Source organism: Geotrypetes seraphini, chromosome 3 (assembly GCF_902459505.1).
Source record: "Geotrypetes seraphini chromosome 3, aGeoSer1.1, whole genome shotgun sequence".
NCBI lineage: Eukaryota > Metazoa > Chordata > Amphibia > Gymnophiona > Dermophiidae > Geotrypetes > Geotrypetes seraphini.
The window spans coordinates 88,568,130-88,581,250 of record NC_047086.1 but is presented as its reverse complement, the minus strand read 5'-3'; the positions used below and the strand labels follow the sequence as shown (position 1 = coordinate 88,581,250).

The following is a 13,121-nucleotide window of genomic DNA, read 5'->3' as shown; positions in this document are numbered from 1 at the left end:
TTCACAGGAGCTCAGGGCTGTCCCCATCTTTCTCCTGCAAGGCACAAGTTCAAGTGCAGGCTGTTGGACATTGTAGAAGATTCTGCAGTGTCTTGCAGGGTGCCAGCTACGTTGTCTTACCTCCTCTACCTGTCCCTAAGCGTGTCCGTTGGTTCACAGGGGTGGAGGTGCAGTCAGGCATAGGGTCTGACCGGCAGCCTGTAGATCAGCGTCTGAGAAATTCCCAGCATGAGGCAGTGATTTCTCTGATTCCAGCTACTGTTGGAGAACTGAGACATGCTGCAGCATGTTTCCAGCATAAGTCACAATGAGTAAAGGCTGTCACCTTGGGGGAGGTTTGAAAATCGCCTAAGAAATGCAAAGATAAGTCCTCAAAGGGTGACTATGGCTCAGGAGCCAGAGGCTTTCTCAGAATTTATGAAACATTTGCAGTGTTCTCCCTAGAGCCTTTTAGAGATGACTGCTGCTGCCACCGCTGCTCAAACATTTAAAAAAAAAAAAAATCCTCTCACTGGCTTGGGGATTCCCCCGGCTGACTCAGCACAGCCTGAAGAGCCGCCAGAAGTTCAATGTTTGACTCCCGCCTCAGCCTGACTTTTTATTTTTTATTTTTTTTTTAAAGCGCCTGCAAGCGACTTGAACCCATGCTCCAGGGCTCTAACGGTAATACTGTGTGGCCTGGCTTCTCTTATTCTCCAAAACTGGAAGTTATGTTCCGAGGTGGGGAGGAAAGAGAAGGGAAGCCAGCATGCACAGTATTACCGTTAGAGCCCTGGAGCATGGGTTTAATTCACTACAGGCAGGGAGGGAAGCTTACGACTTGCTGCTATTGCTTGCTTCGTGCCTTCCTCACTGCTGGGTCCTGCCTACTTTCTGTTTCCGAGGAGGAAGGTCCGAAGCAAGCAAGAGCAGCAAGTTGTAAGCTTCCCTCATCGCTTCCCTATCTCCAACCTTAGCCTGTAGCAAATTGTGGGGGGGGGGGAGAAATGCTGCTGCTGCACCCATTTGGGGAGAGAGAGAAGGAAGACCAGAGAAGGGAGAGGAAAGAGATGCCAAGACCATGGTAGGTAGGGAAAGGAGATACCAGACCATGGAGGGGGACATAAGAACATAAGCAATGCCTCCGCAGGGTCAGACCTGAGCTCCATCGTGCCCAGCAGTCCGCTCATGAGGCGGCCCAACAGGTCCAGGACCTGTGCAGTAATCCTCTATTTATACCCTTTTATCCCCTTTTCCAACAGGAACTTCTCCAATCCTTTCTTAAACCCCAGTACCATACTCTGCCCTATTACGTCCTCTGGAAGTGCATTCCAGGTGTCCACCACACGTTGGGTAAATAAGAACTTCCTAGCATTTGTTTTGAATCTGTCCCCTTTCAACTTTTCCAAATGCCCTCTTGTTCTTTTATTTTTTTGAAAGTTTGAAGAATCTGTCCCTCTCTACTCTCTCTATGCCATTCATGATTTTGTAAGTCTCTATCATATCCCCTCTAAGTCTCCTCTTCTCCAGGGAAAAGAGACCCAGTTTCTCCAATTTCTCAGCATATGAAAGGTTTTGATCCTTTTTATCAGACGTGTTGCTCTCCTCTCGAGTAATTCCATATCGTTCTTAAGGTACGGAGGGAGAAATGTCGGGGGCATATGGGGGAAGAGACAGATGCCAGACCAGGGGAAAGGAAGGAGAGAGGGAGATGGAAGAGGAGGAGAGAGATGCCAGGGCATGAGGGGAGGGAAGGGAAACTAAGGAGATAAATGCCAGACCAGAGGGAAAGGAAGGAGCGAAGGTGCCAGAGCAAAGAGAGAGGAGAAAAATGCCAGGGCATGGGGGGAAGGAGTGGAAGGAGAAGAGAGATGCCAGACCATGGGGTGGAGTAGGAAGGAAGGAAAGGAGAAGAGATGCCAGACCATGGGGTGGAATGGAAATTAAGGAAAGGAGAAGAGGGATGCCAGAGCATAGGGGAGGAAATGGAGACAGAAAAATGGAGAGGGGGTGAAGCTGAGATGAATCGTGTACAAAGGAGAGAAAGGGCACAGGATATATAGTTTATTAAAGGGACATAAAAAGAGGGAAGATGCTGTATGGCAGAGAGGGTGGACAGTAGATGGAAGGGGCAGAAAGAGGGTGGACAGTGGATGGAAGGGGTAGAGATAAAGAGAGGGGGGGGGACCAGAGGCTGGATGGAAGGTGCAAAGAGAGAGCAGATGTTGCATGGAAGGGAGAGAGGACAAACACTGTATAGAACGAAGAGAAGATGATTGAAGCAGAAATGACAAAAGGTAGAAATTTTTTTGTTGTTGTTGCTTTATGTAGAATTAAGTAGTATTGTAACCTATATTGATAGAAGTTTATAAATAGGAAATAAGGCTTTTTTTTTGTGTGTGTGGGCTAAACCCCTTTTCTCGGGTCAGGACAGGATACCATAACAGCAGTATATTGTACTGTCTTGAAGAAAGATTTGGCCTGTGAAAGCTAATTGAAAAATGGATTAGTCCAATAAAATGGTATTTTCTTATTTCTCGTTGTTTGTTTTATTTCTATTTATTAATTTGTAAAGTGGTGATTGTTATATATCAGTTTTTTCAAATTTACATCTACTGTCTTTATATTTTGCACAGTATTAGGGGACATGTGTCACTGTTTCTGTGGTGTTGTATTGTATGCAGAGTCTGGTTTCTTGGCGGTTCATTTTAACTTTTGTCTACATATTTCTATGGTGTTTCTGTCATCTTTGTGTATGAACATAAGAACATAAGAAGTTGCCTCCGCTGAGGCAGACCAGAGGTCCATCCTGCTCAGCGGTCCGCTCCTGCGGTGGCCCATCAAGCCCATATATATCTATCTATACCCTTCAATCCCTTTTTCTTCTAGGAATCTATCCAAACCTTCTTTGAAACCATTTAATGTGTTCCTGTCTACCACAGCCTCTGGAAGCGCGTTCCATGTATCCACCACCCTCTGAGTGAAGAAGAACTTCCTAGCATTTGTTCTAAACCTGTCCCCTTTCAGTTTCTCCGAGTGCCCCCTTGTACTTGTGGTGCCCCTTAATTTGAAAAATCTGTCCCTGTCTACTTTTTTTATGCCTTTCAGGATCTTGAAGGTTTCTATCATGTCTCCTCTAAGTCTCCGCTTTTCCAGGGAGAAAAGTCCTAGCTGCTTTAATCTGTCGGTATATGGGAGATTTTCCATTCCCTTTATCAGTTTAGTCGCTCTTCTCTGTACTCCCTCTAGTACCGCCATGTCCTTCTTGAGGTGCGGCGACCAGTACTGGACACAGTACTCCAGATGCGGCTGCACCATTGCACAATACAGCGGCATGATGACTTCCCTCGTCCTGGTCGTGATACCCTTCTTAATGATACCCAACATTCTGTTAGCTTTCCTTGAGGCCGTGGCGCACTGCGCCGATGCCTTCAGTGTTGCGTCTACCATCACTCCCAGGTCTCTCTCCAGGTTACTGACCCCTAGTGGTGTTCCCCCCATTTTGTAAGTGAACATCGGGTTCTTTTTCCCCACGTGCATGACCTTGCATTTCCCTACGTTGAAGCTCATTTGCCATTTTTCGGCCCACTTTTCCAGCTGCGTTAGATCCTTTTGGAGATCTTCGCAGTCTTCCCTCGTTTGAGCCCTGCTGTATAGTTTGGTGTCATCTGCAAATTTTATGACCTCACACTTGGTTCCCGCTTCTAGGTCGTTTATGTAGATATTGAACAGGAGTGGTCCCAGCACCGACCCCTGTGGAACTCCGCTCGTGACCCCTTTCCAGTCCGAGTAGTGGCCCTTTACGCCAACCCTCTGTTTCCTGTTTGCCAGCCAGTTTTTGATCCATCGGTGGACCTCCCCTTGCACCCCGTGGTTCCATATCTTTTTGAGCAGTCTCTCGTGTGGTACCTTGTCGAAGGCTTTTTGGAAGTCAAGGTAAATGATATCTATAGATTCCCCTTTATCCACCTGGCTGTTCACCCCCTCAAAGAAGTACAATAAGTTTGTGAGGCAAGACCTACCCTTGCAGAAGCCATGCTGACTCGGTTTTAGCTGCACATTGTTTTCGATATATTCACAGATGCTGTCCTTAATCAGTGCCTCCATCATCTTTCCCGGGACTGAGGTCAGGCTCACCGGCCTGTAGTTTCCTGGGTCGCCCCTTGAGCCCTTCTTGAAGATGGGCGTGACATTTGCTATTTTCCAGTCCTCCGGGATCTCTCCGGTTTTTAGGGATAGGTTGCATATTTGTCGGAGTGGCTCCGCTATTTCGTTTTTTAGTTCCTTGAGTACCCTTGGGTGAATGCCGTCCGGACCTGGCGATTTGTCGCTTTTTAGTCTGTCTATCTGCTTGAGTACATCCTCTTGGCTTACCTTTAAATTGACCAGCTTATCATTTTGGTCTCCTATTATGATTTCCTCGGGTTCCGGAATGTTGGTTGTATTCTCCCTCGTGAAGACTGACGTGAAGAACTCATTTAACTTGTCAGCTATTTCTTTCTCTTCTTTTACTACTCCCTTTCTATCTCCATCATCCAATGGTCCCACCTCTTCTCTTGCCGGTTGCTTCCCCTTGACGTATCTGAAGAAAGACTTGAAGTTTGTTGCTTCCTCTGCCAGTCTCTCTTCGTATTCCCTTTTTGCTTTTCTAACCAGTCGGTGACACTCCTTCTGGTGTTCTTTGTGCACTTTTTGGTTCTCCTCTGATTGGTCTTTTTTCCATTTTCTGAATGATGCTTTTTTGTCGCTTATCGCCTTCTTCACTGCATTTGTTATCCACACTGGGTTTTTTGTTCTATTTTTTTTGCACCCTTTCCTGAACTTGGGGATGTACAGGTTTTGTGCTTCGTGCACAGACCACTTGAGTAAGGTCCAGGCTTTTTCTACGGATTCCATCTTTCCTATGTTGCCTTTGAGTTTCTTTCTCACCATTTCCCTCATGGCATCAAAATTTCCTTTTTTGAAGTTGAGTGCTGTCGTTGTGGTTCTTTTCCCCTTTGATGATCCAATTTCTAGCCTGCACAGGATCGTGTTGTGATCGCTGTTACCTAGCGGGGCTAATACCGCCACCTCCTTTGCTTGCCCCCCTAGTCCGTTGAAGATTAGGTCAAGAGTGGCATGGCCCCGTGTTGGTTCCGTGACCAGTTGCTCCATGAAACAGTCCCTCGTGACCTCTAGGAATTTGGTCTCCCTTGCGCAGTTTGAGTGTCCAATACTCCAGTCTATCCCAGGATAATTGAAGTCCCCCATCACCACCACATTTCCGCTTCTGCATACCTGCCTCAGTTCAGCCTCCATGTACTGGTCGATTTCTTCCTGTTGTCCAGGTGGACATGGTTTTCTGTTAGCATTGATTACAAGATCAGTTGACTGCAGGATCTGGCTTGTTTAGTTTTACAATGTATGTGTTGGTGTTCTAGTGCTCGCTGCAGTGTTAGATGCTGCCTTTTCCTAGGTGCACCCTTGTTGTGTGACTCATGGATTATTACTAAAAATCTCTTTTTTTATATAGAAGAGGGGGTTGTTAAAAAATGATCAGCACTGGCTGTCATATATACTAGGTATGCCACTGGATTTAATGACCCTATTCTAACCACCAAATTTCTCCGCCCCGCCCGGCTACTTTTTCATGCCACCCGGCTGGAAAAAATTTCTGGGGAGAACACTACATTTGTGGAATGAGTTTCAAAGCTGGCGTTCTTCCCCTGTGCAGCCCTGCTCCGCTTTCGATGCGTCTGTCGTTGCTTCTAGGAGCACGTCCTTGGCTCAGTCATCCACTTTTCTTGCACTGCTTGATCCCAATCTGGGAAACCCTTATGATCAGCTTGTTGACCCCTTGTTTAGTGCTTGATTCAGGGACACTACTGGATCTGCAACCCCACGGTTGTCTGCGGTTTTGCCAGACCTTTTTTCTGAGTCTTTGCAGGAGTTGAATTTAGTCACTCAGATGGCTCTATCCACTTTATCCTCCTCCTGGCTTTATGGTGTGCGCTTGGTCTACCTTTCCCTGGCACCCTGATATGAGTGTTCTAATCTCAAAACAGTGTGACTCGGGAAGGTTCTCTTAAGATAGCAAGAGCCACGAGGCAATTTATAAGTGGACTAAAGGGCATAATGTATGTACATTCTTTTTAATGAGGCTATAATCCATACAGTCAAACAGCAGATAGATATAGGGGTGTGGTGAGGTAGCCATAGGGGGTATTGAAATAGTAGTGTACCTGTAATGTTAGAGGAAGACACTAAGGTAGACTAGAAAGGGCCCAACTTGAAGCTGATAGAGAATAGTGGGATGGACTTCAGGCTTTTTAAACTTGTGGAGGTTACCGGGACCCATCTAACTTTGGAGAATCCTTGCTTTACAACTTTTATGTAGCTTTTAAAGCACAAATTACTTTTTTCATGGAATCTGTCTTTGAATAACATGAGTGAAAGAACAGAATATTTAATCTTTTCCTGGCTCCTCTACTAACTATAGAGCATCACACAAAAGAAAATCAGAAGGCTCCAAATCGTACAAAATACTGCAGTTAAAATCTACAAAACCAAAAAATAACCATGTTACACCTCTCCTAAAAGACGCACGCTGGTTGGTTACCAGTAGTGCACAGGATCACATTTAAAACATTATTCTTCACGTTCAAAGTCCAGTCTGATCATTTTCCGGCATTCATTGACTGATTTTTGATACCATATACTACCTCAAGGTTGCTTTGATCAACTCAACACTTTCGTCTTACAATTCTTTCCTTTCGCTATATAATGTATGACGCTACCCATAAAACCATCTTTTCCATTGTAGCACCATCACTGTGTAATTCCCTCCCTATCAACCTTGGACAAGAGCATTGCACCGCTAAATTTAAATCAGGCCTTAAAACTTTTCCTATTCCAAGATGCTTTCCATATTTAAACTCCACATCAGCCTTAGAATTACACATCCCCCCTCCATATTTGCAGGTTCAGAATTTGTGACTTCGGTTATTCAGTTTTCATCTGGGTGACCCACCCCCACCTCCTGGACCTCTTCACTTACTTGCTTTTTAAAACCTGATGGTCTAGCAGTGAAGCAGGGCAGGAGCGATCTTCTACGCTCCTGCCCTGTGCAGAACTAGGAACAAAAATGACTGCCATGAGTTCCCATGGTCTCACGGGAACTTACAGCAGCCATTTTTGTTTCCGGCTCTACATGGGGCAGATCACTCCTGGCCTGCTTCACCGCTAGACCACCAGGCTTTAAAAAGTAAGTATGGGGAGGGAGGCAAGAGTGGGGTCAGTCAGCCTTAAGTTATTTGTGATTTTTCCATATTCGTGGACCAGCTCTGCTCCTAACCCCCACACTCTACTTCTTGCTACTCTTTTGCAGTTATCATGCCCTCCTTTCCCTTATCCTCTGATTTATATGATGTATCCTTTTATTGTTTTCCCTTTTGTGTCCAGTTTATACTTACAGTATTTTAGTCAGAGTATATCCTTCCCCCCCCCCCTTTTTAATGTTTGTACAAAGGTTTTTCTTTTTATCTAAACCAATTGGGATTAATTTAAGTGGTATATCAAATGTAATGAACTTGGACTTGAAACTTGTATACATGAAAGCTAGACTATAGGATGTCGCTGCTACCCCCTGCCATTTCGTAGTCTTTCAGTGGGTGCTATCAAATGAATTCTTCATTAGTAAATTTTCTTCTTTTCAGACCTAAGTAATTTAATCTCATTGATATCAGTATGAAATTCTTTGCACGATGAATACCTTGGCCTTTTTTATTTATTTATTTATTTTTTAAACCTGAACCCAAGGTGGACGGTCTATTCTGCATATATTAACTCATGACTTTACCATAGTATTGTACTTATCTTTTCTCTTTTCTTGTTTCAGGAGTTGCTGGATAAATTTTTAATAGCTATTGCAACTAATCCCGAGAGCAAAGTTTTCTACCTTAAAATGAAAGGAGATTATTTCCGGTATCTTGCAGAAGTAGCAAGTGGAGATGACAGAACACGTAAGTTGATGGTTGAAACAGGTGGGGGGGGGATTGGTCAGTGCTTTAGTACAGGTCTGAACACAAGAATAGCCTTAACTGGGTCGGACCAATGGTCTATCTAGCCCAGGGGTCTCAAAGTCCCTCCTTGAAGGCCACAATCCAGTCGGATTTTCAGGATTTCCCCAATGAATATGCATGAGATCTGTGTGCATGCAGTGCTTTCAATGCATATTCATTGGGGAAATCCTGGAAACCTGACTGGATTGCGGCCCTCAAGGAGGGACTTTGAGATTCCTGGTCTAGCCCAATATCCCATTTTCATGGTTGCCAATCCAGATCACAAGTACCTGGTAAAAAGACCAAATAGTAGCAACATTTTTAAGCTACTGATCCAGGGCAAGCAGTGAACTTCATTGGACTGCCCACCACACAAAATACTATGTGATTAGTATGAAAAGATAAGTATAAGTTCAGACATATGTATTGAACAGAAATATGTGGCATTGCACAACAGGTATTGCTACTAATGTAAAACAAAGAAGGACTTCCACAGCCACTCTTGTGGTGGTATCTGTCTAGACATACATAATTGTCTATACACTTCTCCCTCGGTATTCGTGGGAGTTGGGTGCAGAGCCGGACCGTGAAGTGTGAAAAATCGCAAATAAGTTTTCGGCTGGCTCTGACCCACCCCTGCCTCATTCTGGACCTTCCCGGCATCCCAGACCTTACCTGGTGGTCTAGCGGGCTTTCGGGACAGGAGTGATCTTCCTACGCTCCTGCCCCATGCAGATCACTCATAGCAAATGGCTGCCGTGAGTTCCCGTAGTCTCTCGAGACTACGACGGGAACTCCCTGCTGTAAGGTTTGTTAGTGGCCCCCACAATATATGGTTGGTGGGGTCACTTGAGAGGCGCCCTTACAAACGCCAGGTCCCAGGTTCAGTTCCCTCACTGAACATTCACCAGGAAGTAGAATCAAGAAGGCACAGCCAGAGGTGATTGCATAAAGAATATATTATAGAAATAGCCTTACAGAAAAATAGTATTCATAGGCATTACAACAATTAAGCATTACAATTAAGTAGAGAGCAAAGCAGTTTCCCTGCCTTACATAGTTCAGAGACAGAGAGTCTGAAGTTCTAGGGAGAGCCAGAGAGAAAGAAAGAAAGAACAAGAGATATAGATATATAGATAGATTTTTGTGTGTTGCAGAGAGGAGGCTTTTATAGCTTGGAATCTTATTCTGAATATAGAAAACTATTGAGCTTCAATAGAAGTTAAATCTCCCCCTCCTTAGTAAACTTGTGCTAGACAGCTGAAGAATAGGCTATGGTCATATATGTATTTCCAGTCTGTCTCTGATAATAGTTTCTGATTAACTTTAGTTATCTGTGCACCTGGACCCATTGTCCTAAGCACCCTCTTAATCAGACATTAACACATTAACACCTTTTAGCTAATCATGATTCAATCAGGGCTACTTAAAACATATCAATCAGGGCTACTTAAAACAGTCTCCCTGCCCTCATGGTCTATCTGCATTCACATGCCAGAGTCAGATTGATATAATTTCCCATAGGCCTTCGCTGACATAAGTAATGTCAACTAAAAATGCAGAATGTTAGCGATAGCTATGCTGATACCTGCAGCCATTTTCTATGAGTGATCTGAATGGGGCAGGAGCACAGGAAGATCGCTCCTGCCCCGAAAGCCCACTAGACCACCAGGTAAGGTCTGGGATGCCGGGAGGGAGGCGGGGAAGGTCCGGAAAAAATCGCGAATCGAATCCACGGATACTGAAACTGCTGGTTCGGAGGGAGAAGAGTATATGACTTTGAAGGTGACACTGCATTCCTTGCTTAGGTTCTCTGTTATCTTCCCTTTTTTTTTACTCTTGTTACTCTGGTTTTGTCCCTTCTATTGTAGATTAAGGAACCTTATACTTCTAGTAAGCTTATGTTTCTCTTTTCACTAAAGGTAAATAGAGTAGAATCTCGGCTAATTGGCATTCAATTAACAGACACTGAACCAACTGGCAAAAAAAAGAAATTGTCTTCCCCCCACTCTTAAGACAACATCCAAAGTGGTGCTTCTGATCCAATAACCTTCCCATCTCCCTCTCCCCCTTGTTCCCAAAGCAGCAGAGCCGGTCTCGACAACCACCCTCCCTTTCTCACCAGACAATGTAGCGACAGCCGGCGAGCAGAGGAAGTGCCAGTAAACAGGCAGCATCTGGCCAGCCCCGTCAGGGCCTTTCCTCTGCCGTGTCAGAAGTGACACATCAGAGGAAAGGCTCTGCCAGGGCTGGCCAGATGCTGCCTCTTTATTGGCACTTCCTCTGCTCGCTGGCTGTCGCTATATTGTCTGGTGAGGAGGGAGGGTGGTTGTTGAAACCTACTCTGCTGCTTCAGGTAAAGGAGAAAGGGGGGGACACCAACTATTTTTAAATTTACACTCTTAACGAGAAACTAGTTATCTGGCATCCATGGGTGTCGGATAACTGAGATTCTACTATATAGGGAGAATATAAAACAAAGATTTTATTTTTGTGTAACAGTGGTAAGTAGTGAAAAAAAATATGGACATCCATAGCATTGTGAGACAGAGTAATGAACCGGGAATTGATATCAAGCAAGCACAGAAGCTTAGTCTACTGTAAATGGGGGGGGGGGGGGTTCTTCTGGTATGACTGGATAATCGTTTAAAATATCTTGGCTACACATTATCAAGTGGGAAGCACAGTGCAGATCCACTTTTCTTGTATTCTCGGACTTTGAATGCAAATGAGTTGAAGGAGAGTCAACAAATCTTCTATGTGAGGCTAACACTGACCAGTGCATGTCAGTGACATCCACCTCACTAGCTTGCCTTCAGATTTTTTGTTTGGAGCATTCTCAAGGAGATGGGCATTTGCAAATACGAGGGTGGCTTTGAAAAGTTTTTGGTAAAGCGAGTTAAATAATGTAGTTTCCAGTGAGGGCTATACACAAGTTTCCAGGTTTTTTTTTTTTTTGCGTTGTAGGAAAAATAACGAACTTACGAAAAAACTGGAAAACTTTCTGGACTAAAGTATAGCCCTTTTTGAGACTACATTATTTAGCTTGCTTTTTTACAAAACTTTTCAAACCGCTCTCGTACATTCTTAGTATATTTTCTTTTCCATCAAATGCATACTTCTTCCTCCTCATACGCTTCCTTTTTCTGATGTGAAGCTAAGTAGAAAGAAAGAGTAGTAGAAAAAGCCAGAATGAGGGCTGCTGTTAGCCTCCTGGACTTGTATTAAAGGATATTGGTCTGGATGCTGTGTTGCTATTGCTATTCTGCAACTTAAGTGCTTTCTGCCAGCCCTTATTTTCTAGGCTGATGTCTCCAAGCTTTTAGTACAGAGCCTGCAGATTAATGCCAGATAATATATTCTGGATTCAAAGATTACCACTCAAGATACCATCCAGCAATTTATTTAGTTTTCATGTCTGGCATTCAATTAAAATCATATTTGTAGTCTAATGTACTAGGCCACTTGTATAATAATTCTCTATGATAATGTTTACTACTAATACTAAGTCTCCTGTGGCACTATTTCAAAACTACTTAGATGAAGAGCTGTCTATAACTTGGATTAAAATGTTAGAATTAATCCAATATTTGTGTTGCACGTCATATCAATGGTATATTACTGTCTTATTGATCCTCAGCCGGGCCACCAAGCACTCAAATATCTTTCACGGTGCTTGGCTTTACGCTCCAAATCATCATCGGATCCTTGAGTTTTAATAATTTATTTTTTAAGATTTTAAATATTTTAAATAAATATGCACTAAAGTACTTAGCTTATAAAGTGACTTAGCTTGCAAAAGTGATGCTTCATATGGTGCCATTTTGGGGTTGTTTTTTTAAAGTCAGGCGGGAATTTATGGTGGCTGAACTTTCGGCGGCTCTTCAGTGTTGAGCAGCAGTGACAGATGACAGCCAGGCGCTCACATAAATTAGCCAGGCGCAGCACCCGGCTAAAAGGCGCTAAGGAGAACACTGGAATTGCTTATGGTGATAATTAAAATAGACATGGGCACTTTTACAAGTGAATAGGATTTATAAGTTAAAAGCAGCCTCAAAGATGGGCTTTTAGCCTATATCTAAATACAGCCAAAGACAGAGCTTGATGTATTGGAAATCTATTCCAGGTATATGGTGCATCAAAATAAAAGGGATGGATTGTAGGAGTTAATAGAGTAGAAGGTACAGAAAGCTGACTTAATGGACATAACTTTAAAACACCACATAAAATCCATTCCTTTGCCGATGACTGACATACAACTATACCTACCGCTAGGCTCAAACTGAGATGCTTAACTCTCCAAACTACACAACTGCCAAAAACAAGAAACTCTGAATACAGAAAGGTGATCCTGAACTTGTCCGACAGTTGATCTCTTGGGAATCAGCCACCCTGACAGCCAAGACAAAGTCAGCAGCCTGTCCCTATCTCCCAAGTAGTATCTGCCTTGTTCTACCTCCAGCAACTATGGGAAATCAGACAATACTTCTCGGAACCAGCCTTCTCTCAATTTCTCTATGCCTTCGTCCTCTCTCTTGTGGACTACTGCAACATGCTCCTAAATGAGCTCGCTACAAAAAACCTCCATGAGTACGAGTACAAAATGGCAGCCATCAACTCCTGAAGAATATCCACATACGAGACCCAGTTGCCCCTGTGTTGTGTGATGCCCATTGATCGACAAACGATATATATTCAAAGGCCTAGTAATGGCCTGCAAACTCTTCCATGACATGGTACCGGCCTATATAGTCTCCAAACTTCTGCCCTATGCCCTGAATTAACCACTTCGCTTGCAAGAAAAAAAGTAACTACTCAATGCCCTAGGGACGTACTCTCCTGCCTTGAGAATGCTAGAAAAAAAATCTTGCACTACCAGCCATGCCTCCAGGATCAACTACCTACCTGCATAAGATCATTAGAAGATCTATTGAACTTCAGGAAGAAAATAAAAACTAACCTCTTCATGACCTTGAGTGTGGTCTCGGGACTCAAGGATCTCCCGTATGAGGAAAGGCTGGATAAATTGCAGCTATACTCACTGAAGGAACGCAGAGAGAGGGGAGACATGATCGAGATGTTCAAATATCTCACGGGCCGTAT

At 43.9% G+C, this 13,121-nt stretch overlaps 1 protein-coding gene across 2 annotated transcripts in view; it reads left to right on the top strand.

Moving 5' to 3' along the window:
• YWHAQ (tyrosine 3-monooxygenase/tryptophan 5-monooxygenase activation protein theta) overlaps window positions 1-13,121 on the top strand; it is a 50,326-nt gene that overhangs the window by 17,128 nt on the left and 20,077 nt on the right. For both annotated transcript variants that reach the window (XM_033938410.1, XM_033938411.1), the window contains exon 3: window positions 7,856-7,979. In XM_033938410.1, coding sequence (XP_033794301.1) covers window positions 7,856-7,979 — 124 coding nt within the window. The remainder of the gene's footprint in view (window positions 1-7,855; window positions 7,980-13,121) is intronic.